This window comes from Anomaloglossus baeobatrachus, chromosome 3, assembly GCF_048569485.1.
Source record: "Anomaloglossus baeobatrachus isolate aAnoBae1 chromosome 3, aAnoBae1.hap1, whole genome shotgun sequence".
NCBI classification, from domain to species: Eukaryota; Metazoa; Chordata; class Amphibia; order Anura; family Aromobatidae; genus Anomaloglossus; species Anomaloglossus baeobatrachus.
The window spans coordinates 120,030,463-120,043,352 of NC_134355.1; the positions used below are offsets into that span (position 1 = coordinate 120,030,463).

Below are 12,890 nucleotides of genomic sequence, written 5' to 3' on the forward strand. Positions count from 1 at the left end.
TGACAGTGCAGGATTCCATGCAGTTTATGGGAGGTGATTTTACTCAGGTGTTCCAGCTTCCTGGTAATTGCTCTGTTTCAATTCTGGCCATGATCTCCCAGAACCTCGCCAGTCGTACTCTCTGGTTCTGCAGTTGTGCTCTTTGGCTCGTGTTTGTGCTTGTGTTCTGATCTAAGTTTCTTGACCCCGGGCTGTTGTTTGACTCCTGTGTGCTCCCTCACTGCTCTTGTCATTACCTCCTGACTTCTGACCTCGGACCGTTACCTGATCACGTCTCTGTCTACTCCCTGAATCTAATATGTACTCTCCTGGAATTCTGACCCTCAGCCTGTGGCTTGACTACGTTACTGCTTACTAGGCCTTGTGTCCTGTCGTATCCTCCTGTTTCCTTACCCCGGCGCTTGTCTGATTACCCTTCTGTCTATACTATCTGTAAGTAATGACTAGCATCCCACATAGCTACCTCTCTCCCCAGAGTTGTAGGTTTTGCATATTGGGTCTACGTGAAATTCTGAAAACATCATGGTCTGTATTGGGTTCCTTAAGGATGGATGTGGAAACCATTGATCTAGTTCTGCAATGTCTTACATTTTACTTTATGAATTTTATTTTAGGTATAAATGCTAAACATGTTATATTTTCTTTCAAAAAGGGCTCCAGAGGATGCACCTATCAAAGAAAAGCTATTGTTTGCAAGCTCAAAACCCTACTTAAAGCAAGCATTTTCAGGTATGCCCATAATCAATGGGTTAATAGTTCTATATGAAATGAAAATGCTCTTTACTAAAATATATAAATTACACTGCAGACTGATGAATGTCTTAAAATGAATGGGTGGTCTGCATATGACTCTGCAAGGATGATTTTTTATTAGCCAGTGCTGGTGTCTTGTCTGCTGTCTGGTCACCAGTGCTGGGTACAACCATGCCGAAGGAGTTACTGCTGATGGCACGGTGCAGGAGACGCATGATGTAGTAGTGTTTATGTGAATTAACATAAAAGAATTTGAAAGTTTACTTTAACTTTAAGTCTTTAACAAATTCAGAATTGATGGATTAACCCCTTACCACTATATGACATACTGAATATTAGTGATGGGTGAGTAGTAACTATTCGTGTTTAGATTATTCGTAACAAATCACTATTCTGGTATTCATCACAAATAACAAACCTAATGCAAGTTAATGGAAAACCCAAGCATTTTTCTTGTCGTGACAAATACTGGAATAGTACTCAGTATTCGGTAAGCATTATGCAAACACGAATAGTTACTATTCACCCATCGCTAGTACTGTATGGTGGCTCCTGGACGTAGATACAGGCTTGTAAGCTGAACCCACATCTGTCCCAGCAGATGATGTCTGTGATATTCAGCCATCATCTTTCTTTAACAGCCGCAGGCAGAGCTTTGTTCCTCCCACAGCTGTTAACTGTTAAATGCTGCTGTTGATCTGTGACAGCGGCATTTACAGCGTGAAGGTGGGTGGACAGCATTCTGTTTGACCATCGGTCTACCTGTGACATGATCGTAGGGGATGATGGTATCGGTCCACCTGTGACATGATCGTAGGTGATGATGGGTTACCATGATGGCTGGGGTTCTCCTGAAGACCCCTGTGTCTGTCATAATGGTACTCCTGTGAAAGTCAGCCCGTTGCTGGCGTTCAAAGGTGACAGTTATTTTTGCTTTATACAGCAATACTGTGACATTGCTGTATATAGCACATGCGATTTGATGATTGCAAGTTTAAAGCGGGCTTTACGCGCTATGATATCGTTAATGATTTATCGTCGGGGTCACATTGTTTGTGCACATTAACGATATCGCAGTGTGTAACACCTATATGCGACCTAAAACGATCGCAAAAGCGGCCAAAATCGTTTGCCGAGGAGAGGTCGTCCTAAAACAAAAAATCGTTCTCTTCTAATTAGCGATGTTGTGCTTCGTTCCTGCGGCAGCACACATCGCTGTGTGTGACACCGCAGGAGTGAGGAACACCTCCTTACCTGCCTCCACCGCCAACGCGGAAGGAAGGAGGTGGGCAGGATGTTTACGTCCCGCTCATCTCCGACCCTCCGCTTCTATTGGATGGCTGCCGTGTGACGTCGCTGTGATGCCGCACGACCCGCCCCCCTAGAAAGGAGGCGGATCGCCGGCCAGAGCAATGTCGCAGGACAGGTAAGTGCGTGTGATGGGGTAAGCAAGGTTGTGCGCGACGGGCAGCGATTTGCCCGTGTAGCATAACCGACTGGGGCGGGTACGATCGCTTGCAATCTCGCTAACAAGACTGCAACGTGTAAAGCCCGCTTAAGTCTCCTTAGGAGATCAACAAGTAAATACAGTGAAAAGCCAAAAAAAAAATAAAAAGTGAAGAAAAAAAAATGGAAAAAAAATTCAAATCACCTCCCTCTTTATTTCTAAATGAAAACATACGCATATTTGGTATTGCTAAGTTTGTAAAAGGCAGATCTATCAAAATATGAATAAAATAATATGATCAGTAAATGGTGTAAGAATAATAAAAAATCAAAACTCCAAAATTGCTGTCGTCTGCTGCAGCAACAACATAAAAAATAATAAGAGATTAAAACATTGTATCTACCCCAAAATGATAATAAAAATATTAGCTCAGAATGCGAAAACAAGCTCTCACAAAGTTCTATAGTCTGAAAATTTAAAACATTACATTTCTTATAATATGGGAGCGGACACAAGTTATTTTTTTTATTTTTTACAAGGTTCTGGATTTTTTTTTTCATTACTAAAATGAAACAAAAACTTCTGGTATCCTCATAATTGTACTGAATCATACTGCCACAAAATATTTACCATAAATTGAACACTGTAAATGAAATTAAAAAAAGCTATAATTGAATTGCTCTTTCATCACTATTTTGCCACACTTGGAATTTTTTTCCCACTTTCCAGTTCAACACATGATAAAATAATGAATGGTGTCATTCAAAAGTACAACTCATCCCGCAATAAAACAAGCCCCCCAAAATTAAAAAGTTATGGCTCTTGGAATAAAAGTGAGGAAAAAACAGGAAACGGAAAAATAGGAAATTACCTGGTCAATAATGGGTTAAACATAACTAATTATTGCATAGTAATGACATCTTTTTCTTCTTTTCTTATTTTTTAGGAGTCAATAAACAGTGGGAACTTCACTGTCAGGATGACCTTACTGTTGATCAGCTGGCGCAGAAACTCACAAGTGGCAAAATTAAATCTTTGGAGGGACATCATTTATAGATATTTAGTGCCAGTAACACACTCACTGCCTACAGTGGATCTAAACCCCTTTAAGAAAAAATAAATAAATGTCTCAAGTTTTGGTTTATTTTTTTTCAATCAATATTAGAATACGTTTGTCTCCTTAATGGATTAAAGGCCATTCCACGACAATATTTTGAGAGTTTCCCCGGGGAATCTGCAATAGTTTTTTCTATTTTTATTTCAAACTCTTTTGATTAAAATAAAGTGTATTCTTGGGACAACCCTTTTAAGCTTGGTTTTAAAGGGGCTGTCCCCTATTTGTACAACCCCCTTCTTAATCACCACGTTTGCCTCCATTAAAATAACAACACTAAAGGCCCCGTTACATGCAACGACATCGCTAACGGGATATCGTTGGGGTCACGGAATTCGTGACGCACATCCGGCCTCGTTAGCGACGTTGTTGCGTGTGACACCTATGAGCGACCGCTAACGATCAGAAATACTCACCAAATCGTAGATCCTTGACACATCGTTCATTTCCCAAATATCGTTGCTCATTTTGGACGTAGGTTGTTCGTCGTTCCTGAGGCAGCACACATCGCTACGTGTGACACCCCGGGAATGATGAACAACAGCGTATCTGCGTCCTCCGGCAACAAGGTCCTCTCCGCTTCTCCGCTTCTACTGGCTGCCTGCTGTGTGACGTCGCTGTGACGCCGCACGAACCGCCCCTTAGAAAAGAGGTTGTTCGCCACCCACAGTGACGTAGTTAGGCAGGTAAGTACGTATGACGCGTACCTCCGATATTGTTCGCCACAGGCAGCGATTTACCCGTGACGCACAAACGACGGGGGTGGGTGCGATCGCTAGCGACATCGCTAGCGATGTCGCAGCGTGTAAAGCGCCCTTTATATTCACCTTTGGTGCCGGCGTTCTTCCAGCAGTGTCGGTACTTGCTCTCCCAGAGTTTGCGTGACATATTACATCACGAGAGCCCTCCATCCCCAATCAGCACGAGTTTACTGTCGCCGCCTTCAGACATATGAAACATCAATAGGAAGTGAGCAGCGAGTCACAGCTCTGACTTCCTCCTGATGTTCAATTCTTCCAAAATCAGGTCGAGTAAAGCTGATTGTTACATCACGTGAGCCCTGTGCTCAATGTCAAAAAGAGAGCAAGTGCCGATACCGATGGAATGATGCGGCACCAGAGGTGGGTATAAGCATTTTTTCTTTAATGGGGGCAAACGTGGTAATTGAGAAGGGGTTGTCCAAGTAGTGGACAACTCCTTTAAGAGTTATGTTCTACTGATAGACTATTTTTAAAGAAAACTGACATGAAACATGACCTTTATTTGATTAATGAAAAGCTATTGCAAGTTCGTAATATATAAATCCCATTCATATTTGATCCGTAGCATGAGATCCCAAGATTAGTTTATACATGCATAGCCATATAGCCATATAGTGATTATCTATGCATGTGCTGTGGACATACATATCACAGGCAGACAGTGAATGTATCAAAATGTTCAGTCCATAGATAAAATATTCTAGAGTTTAGGTCCACATTAGGCTTTATGTATAGGCTGGTTCAAATACTTTCCTATAAATCTTACAGATTTTTATATTTTACAATTGACAGTAATACAAGTAAATAATGGATGCAAATTTAATTCATATGGTAATGATGGAAAAGTGGAGCTACATATACGAATGTATAAAATTGTATAGTAATACTATATCAAGAATGATTAAGAATCACCATCTGTAATGGGCAACTAAGAAATGAGCATCGATGACGGGAACCTCTCTGCTTCATTTTTCTTGTACACCTTATGTCTGGTCATTAACTGCAACGTTGGTTATATAGAGGGTTAATGCTCCAACACCATACATCTGGGATAGACTCAACTTCTAGATTCCAAGCAGATAACTAGCAATCTTTACCTTCATGCTCTATATGCACTGCTCTTCTATCTAAGCCAAGTATTCACCTTCAAACGTACAGTATGTTTTTGGGTTATCTAATTTTGACTGCAAAAAAGGGACACTATAATGAAGGATTTTCTTAAACTGCCTTTTACTAAAGAAGAAAACCTGAATATTCACACTAATTAATCCATTATTTTATTAAGCGTTAAATAGTCATTTTCTTGTTATTAAATTGCTTTAATTAGACAGCATTGAAAATAAGCAAGTTTTCAACTGACTTGCTTTTTGTACCTGCTTTCATTCTATTGTAGAGAGAGCTTTTATCTTATATATAGTGATGAGCGAGCAATACCGTGCTCAGGTCTCATAACAAGCAGTTAATGCTTGGATTGGCGCAACTCGAGTACCTGAGCATAATGGAAGTCAATGGAGAACTTGAGCATTTTCCAGGAAATCTTCTGGAAAAACGCTACCCATTGAGTTACACCATTGAAATCCCCAGTAAAAAATGAGTTCCCCATTGAGTTATGTGCCGCCCCCGTGTCAGCAGCCGGCTGCTCGGATCCGGATCCGCGGTGGCTCGAGGGGTGTCCGGACCCGGGGGTTGTGTGGCCACTCAAATGAAGGGGGTATTTACAGAGGATTGTGTTTAGAGTTTGTGACGCCACCCATGGTATGTGGTAATGTGGAGTACCACCGCTGCAATTGGGAGTAACCGGGGGCGATGGAGTGGGGCAGCCAGGTGTTAGAACCCTCCACGGGTAGGGAGGATGCCCCGGGACTCAGTGGTGGTGTCTGGGGAGTGCCATTGGGTGCGAAGGGGTCACTTCCGTACTCACTCCGTCCAGTGAACTGACACTGACAACTGGATAAACCAAAGTTCTGGACACCGCTGCTGCTGAGGGGAGCTAGTTCGGGTCCCGTCCCCAATGGTGCTGCCTGGTGATCCGTGACCTTCCTCCTGGCACTAAGTTCACTTCTCTGTTGGTCCCAGTAGTATGGAACTAGTCGGGTCCCGCTCCCCAGTAGAACTGTGGGAGCTTGCTCTCAGGGTTCACGCTTGGGATTTTCTGGACCGTTTTAGTGGAAAGTCCTATCCCCCTCGTTGCGCTAGTACCCCGATTTTGGAGTGGGTGGAGAGCGGATCTTGAAGGCTCCATTCTCGTCGGTTAAATTGTCAGGTTGCCTGAAGCTACTCCCTGACCTAGGGTCCACATACTCAGTCGTGCCCTGGTCCCAGCCCGGTGATGGTACAAGGCCGCCGGCTGTCCACCTCGACAGTTCCGTGCCCTTTCTTATGATCCCTTGCGAGCGGGGGGTCCAGCTCCTACTTGGTCCAGACCACCGTCTGCTACCTAGATGTTTCCACGGAGTAGAGTAGTGAAGTGTTGGAAGTGAAAGAGAGAGCCTGACCTTTCTCTTTCACTTCCAACACTTCACTACTCTACTCCTAACACTCCTGACCTCCCCTAACCAACCCCCCAAGTGGGCGACCTTATTTCACTCAGGCCGTCCACTGGCGTGTTTGGTGGGTGTGGTGCAGAGTGTACCTAGGATTTTAATCAGCTGATGTAGGCAACGCCATATAGTTGGGGACCCATAACCAAGAAAAATGTGGATATTGCACGGGAGGGCAGATTGTACAATGCCCTGTGACGACCTGATAGTCCAGGGGCGTCACAGTTACACTTGAGTATTTGAATCGCGCCCATCCGAGCATCAAGTGCTTGTTATGAGTACCAAGCACCCAAGCATGGTAATGCTCGCACATCACTGCCTACATAGTGTACAGCTTCCTTCTAAGGTGCTAGGCCACTAGAGCCTGCTCAAGTGATCAGTAGTAACATTCTAGGAGAGGAGTCAAATTCTTCCACCTCAGACAGCTCTCTCCAGCCTATTGATTTCTATACAGCATTTAAGCGCTCGTGCGCACGTTTCGTAATATCATACATTTACGCTGTGTTTAGCACTGCAGCGTAAATGCATGCGTCCTGCGTCCCAGCACAATCTATGTAGATTGTGCAAGATCCGTGCGCACATTGCTTTTTTGAACACCGCGATTTGGATGCTAAAATTTTGACCCAAATCCGTGCGTTCAAAAATGCAGCATGTTAATTAATTCATGAAGTTTGGATGCAGCTCCCACTCTGTCTATGGAGAGCCAGCATCCAGAGCGCATGTAATCTGCTGAAACACTGCATCCATTCCGCAGTGTTTCTGCAGCGATTTGAAGCGCACGTGTGCTGTCAAATTGCTGCAGAAATTTCAGCATTTACATGCGAACAAGCCCTAGCAGCTCAAAAGCCAAGATGGAGGAGTAGGGACTTGAGCAGCTATCAGTCCTGTAGAATCACAATCTGCAGGCTCTAACCATCAGCAGCTTCCACAGCCGTTCTCCATAATCATGGCTCTCATGTTCCTGAGGCAGGTGCTTGTTCACCGACCCTGTTAATTGTATATCTAAATATAGTAATATCAGTGTAGACTCAGAACAAACACTGAAAGATTGCTAATGTGTTATAGCTGGACTGAGCTCCTGACCAAAACTGTCACTCAAGAAGATGCACCCACCTCCAAGAAGCCAATAAGAAAGAATACTGCATAGTTCCGAGCTGCTCCAGAGACAACTTGAACATACCCTATTACATGATCAATTTGCAAAAATCTGTAGATGGCTTGTAGTATAGACAGTCTGAAAAGCTATTAACACTTGAATTAATGTACGCCAAAGTAGGTAAAAATGAGAAATAGTGTAGCTATTGGATGTGGGTGCATATTGATCTTTGATATGAGTTTGTACTTTTCACAATGTCCACTGTCGGAATATTCTAGCTTGATACATTTTCATGAGTCTTTCCTAGAGGAACAGTTTAACTAGCCAGTATTTATTCTAATTTGTTATATTTATAATGCAAAATATTACCATTTACAGCCTACATATGAGTGTGTACATTACTGACAGTGGTCAAAAGATGAAAAATTGTAAGTAGAATAAAAGACAATAAAATATTGCATTTTTGATTTCTCTTATACTACAAATGTGTTGCTGTGTTAATCCTAATAGTTCAATGGAAATAAAAATATCCTAAAACACAAGTAGACTGAGCCAAAAACAGACATGTCAGATTGCTTAGTAATGTCCGAAGATTAGCGGACCTGTGGATGTTCTGGTTTGCCAGGTTCAGCTGGACTTGACCCCAAAATCCGAATCCCATAGAAGTCAATGGGGACCCGAACTTCTTGTTGTAATAATTAATTCCCTCTTTCTGTCTCCACTCCGCAACCTTTCAACATAGGACATAGAAACAGCACCCAAACTAGGACACAGACTTAATTTTAAAAGCCCGTGTTTGGTTTGAGTCACGGACTACCGCTGACCCATACGAGCCACAAACTTTACCGTTCAAGTTCACTCATCTCTAGTAATATCTATTCATCTCCTAAGGAAATATTCCTATCATTTCTAGTTATATATTTTATATACAGTCCAAACCACACAATATGATTTTGTACCTGACTAGTGATGGGTGAAGCTGGACCGTAAAATTCGGAATCCGTAGGGATACCTAGTATCTGTGCACTGGCCCCAGACACGGAGTTCTTAGGGAACTCTGTGTAACTCTCTGGATTCCACCACCTGGATAATAAAAAAAAATAAATAAAGGAAAAAGAAAGAAAATAGGGAATAAAGCAGGAGCAGTCAGACCGCACCCCCATCCTGTGTGACAATGCGTCTGATGCTTCCAATCACAGACTATGTCTGCATCTCTATAGTGGTGTAACAAGAAATAGATAAATAAATAAAAAAATTGTTGTGGGGTCCCATTATATTGTGATACCCGACACAGCTAAAGCATACGGCTACAGGCTGCAGCCCCCAGCTGTGGGTTTACCTTGGCTGTTTAACAAAATAAGAGGAAGCCCATGCAGCTTTTTTAAAAAAAATATTTTAATAAATAATTTAAAAAAATGGCGTGCAGCCCACCCCAATTTTGATTCCATGATTAAGGGCTGGTATTCGCAATCTGACTTCAACCAATCAGAGACACCAGGACTGAAAGTGGATGAGGGAAGCAGTGAATATACAGTATGTGAGGGTAATAAGCAGCCCCAATGTAGTATTATAACCACGCAGGAGAGTAGGTAAGTGTAATGCTCCTGTTCTAATCCCCCTAGCACTTTCTACCCCCATTTTAAAGTACAATATTTGAGTCCCCATAGACTTATACGAGGATCGGTGTCTGGGCAGATATTTGGGATTAATTCCAGTTCCAAACCATTTTTTGTTTAAAAATCCGGTTGGGCCCGCCGATCCCAAAAATCTGCAGGTCTGCCCATCTCAATACATCACATAATGTCCATTATCTAAATTCTCTTGTTTTCCAGGCTTTTCTCTAGAATATACCTACATAAGACCTATGGTACTATGTTATTAACAAAGTATCATCCAAGAATTGGAATTTTTTAATAACTTTATTAGAGCAAACATGAGAGCACAACAATACAGAGGGTAACAACCCCATAACAAATATGATAAGAATGAGCTAATGCAGGGCAGTGTGGTCATTATAAAGTAATATCTCATAAAGATATACAAATAAATACCAATAGATATTACACACAGCTGAAAGCACAGTCATGTAATACAATCATCCTGATGAAGCTGTAAGAGAAACGTGCGTTGAGCTGCAGGGCAGTAATCTCTGGTGTCTCCCATTGCAACTGTTTTTGGGTATTATCCCATGATTCATTCATGCACAATACACAATATAGGGAGTATATGGAAGCTATGAGTATTTGTTGTCCTTGTTGATTTACCTTATGTGATAAGGATTATTTGCACTTGCACTTTATACAGTATTGTATGCACAGGATTCCACTTTATATGTTCCGGAATTTCTATCGATAGTTGAGGAGGTCATCTATGATTGTATAAAATGACTGTGCTTTCCAGCTGTGTGTAATATCTATTGGTATTTATTTGTATATCTTTATGAGCTATTACTTTATCATGACCCCACTGCCATACGTTTCTTCATTCTTATATTTTTAATGGGGTCAATACTCTGTATTGCTGTACTCTTATGTGTGCTTTAATAAAGTTGTTATATAATTCCAATTTTGAATGTCACCTTGTTCATAACCCAGTATCATAGGTCTTATGTAGGTATATTGTTTCATAGGGGACTTTATTTCTATTGTACTGTATGCTCTCACAAAATTATGGAGTATTCAATTGTTGATAATATTTAATCTAGACTAGTTTAACAAAACATTACAGTATACTATGTCCATGTTTAGTTGTATTTTACAATGGATATGACCATACAGAAGATAAAAAATACTTATAATCTACACATGAGCATTAACGACAATGGTCGAAAGATGTAGACAAATATGAATAAAGATTTCATTTTGAGTTTGTGTTACAATGAAAATGTGTAACACGTCAGTAAATATGCTAGTTCAAAAGTGGCCATTTTTTCCATCATTATTTGTACATTTCTACAGTAGTAACCCATAGAACTAGAACAAGCTAAACACCTACACACACACACACACCATACACACACACACCATACACACACACACACACCATACACCATACACACACACCACACACCACACACCACACACACATCCCATGTTATTTGGTAACATCTATTAGTCTACTGGGCAAACATACCTCCTAGTTCTGATTTCAGTATTTTAATATAGAAGCCAAACCATATAACATAATCATTAAAAGAGAACATAAAAGGAAATGAAAAAATGCAAGTCATTTACAATAACCTCAGTAACATAAACCCAAAGTGTAGTGTAAGATTTATTTATTCTGCGGAGCATTAGGAAAGAGATGACATCAGAGGAGCCGGTCTCACTGGATTGCGTTATTAAGAGTCACAGGAGAAATCGTTGACACTGTATGTGACAGGTGGAAGGCTTTTAAAAACTGTACCCGTGCAAGGCTTCCCCTACAAAACAAAAAAACAAACCATGTTAGATAAATGCAACCTCGAAAAGAAGAAAGTATAGAGGGAATCAACTTATTTTATCTTCACTTTATAATATGAGCGAGATTCTTCTGGAATAAAGCGTCAGTATTGGGTGAATTGCCATTTCAACAACGATTTGCCCCTTTTTTGCTTTCAGTTGCTCATCATATACAAGAATGGAGATATATTGACTTCAGGAACATATAGTCAGAACTTAATTCATCTTAGTGGAAGTCCTATAACTTATCATGGTAAAAGAAAAAAGATGACCCACCAACTTTGTATGGAGCGCTGATCGAAAATATTTGGGGGCTTTACACGCAGTGACATCGCTAGCATGTGGTGGTTTGCCAGTCGGTTGTGCGTCACGGGCAAATTGCTGCCTGTGGCACACAACATCGTTAGGACCCGTCACATGGACTTACCTGTCTAGCGACGTCGCTCTGGCCGAACTGCCTCCTTTCTAAGGGGGAGGTTTGTTCGACGTCACAGCAGAATCACTAAGTGGCCGCCCAATAGAAGCGGAGATGAGCGGGCAGAATATCCCGCCCACCTCCTACCTTCCTCATTGTGGGCGGCCGTAGGTACGGTGTTGTTCCTCGTTCCTGCGGTGTCACACATAGCGATGTGTGCGGCCGCAGGAACGACGAACAACCTGCGTCCTCAACAACCAACGATTTTTTTAAAATGAACGACGTGTCAACGATGGGCAATTTGGTGAGTATTTTCCATCGTTAGCGGCCGCTCATTGGTGTCACACGCACAACATCGCTAACAATGCTGGATGTGCGTCACGAAATCTATGACCCCGGCGGTATATATCGTTAGATACGTCGTTGCATGTAATGGCGCATTTAGTGTGATCACAGCAGGCTTAGCCCTTTATGGCTCACCATGGCTATGCAACATTATCCTAATGTTTTGGCTTTATGTGTAACTTCTCTGAGGGTTCTAATTGCAAATCCCCTTATTGATTCCTATAGTTAGTTTAAGTATGACAACCCAATTGCTCTTTGCTACATATTTGCTTATTATTAGTGGGGGTTATAGCTATGATTAGTATGAATTAAAGGGAACCTGTCAGGTGCAATTTGCATACATTATTTCTTATCCCTGCCTAACCGTTTCTGCATTTAGTAGCATTGATAAAGAGATCTTTAGAAAAAGTATTTCTAAAGATCCTCTATAAATATGCTAATGAGCGCAGATACTAGTCCAAGGGCATTACTTCCTGTGCTCATTCCTCCCTCTCATCATGTTAGCAAGCCCACAGTGGTGTGCTAAAATGCTATTCAATGCACATTGCCCAGCGTCATCAGCGGTGACGTGTGTACCAGTCATGACTTCAGAATGCCAGTCATTGCGCATGACCAGAATGCCCTGCACTTCCGGTCATGTGCACTATGAAGCCGGGTGTATGCTTTCCAGCTTCGAAGAGGTCTAGTGCGCATGATCGGAAGTGTCGGGCATTCTGATCATACACACTAACCCTAAAGCTGGCATTCTGATGATAATGGACACAAGTACGCGCGTCACCGCTGATGACACTAGGCAAGGGGCATTGAATAGCATGTTAGCATGCCCCTGTGGATGTGCTAACATGCTAAGAGGGCGGGATGAGTGCAGGAACTAATGCCCTTGCGACTAATCCCTGCGCTCATTAGCATGTCATAAAGTATCTTTAGAAATACTTTTTCTGAAGATCTCTTTATCTATGCTAGTGTATACAGGGACGGT

The 12,890-nt window shown here is 41.9% G+C and overlaps 2 protein-coding genes across 4 annotated transcripts in view; one reads left to right on the top strand and one right to left on the bottom strand.

The window, feature by feature from the left end:
- DSTN (destrin, actin depolymerizing factor) overlaps positions 1 to 3,917 on the top strand; it is an 89,130-nt gene extending 85,213 nt beyond the window's left edge. Inside the window, exons 3-4 of the mRNA XM_075339408.1 lie at positions 653 to 729; positions 3,147 to 3,917. Coding sequence (XP_075195523.1) covers positions 653 to 729; positions 3,147 to 3,256 — 187 coding nt within the window. The 3' untranslated portion in view covers positions 3,257 to 3,917. The remainder of the gene's footprint in view (positions 1 to 652; positions 730 to 3,146) is intronic.
- A 6,471-nt stretch (positions 3,918 to 10,388) lies between these two features.
- Positions 10,389 to 12,890, bottom strand: part of LOC142296145 (cystatin-C-like) — a 50,130-nt gene continuing 47,628 nt past the window's right edge. For all 3 annotated transcript variants that reach the window (XM_075339411.1, XM_075339410.1, XM_075339409.1), the window contains exon 4: positions 10,389 to 11,132. In XM_075339411.1, the coding sequence (XP_075195526.1) occupies positions 11,052 to 11,132 (81 nt within the window). In that variant the 3' untranslated portion in view covers positions 10,389 to 11,051. The remainder of the gene's footprint in view (positions 11,133 to 12,890) is intronic.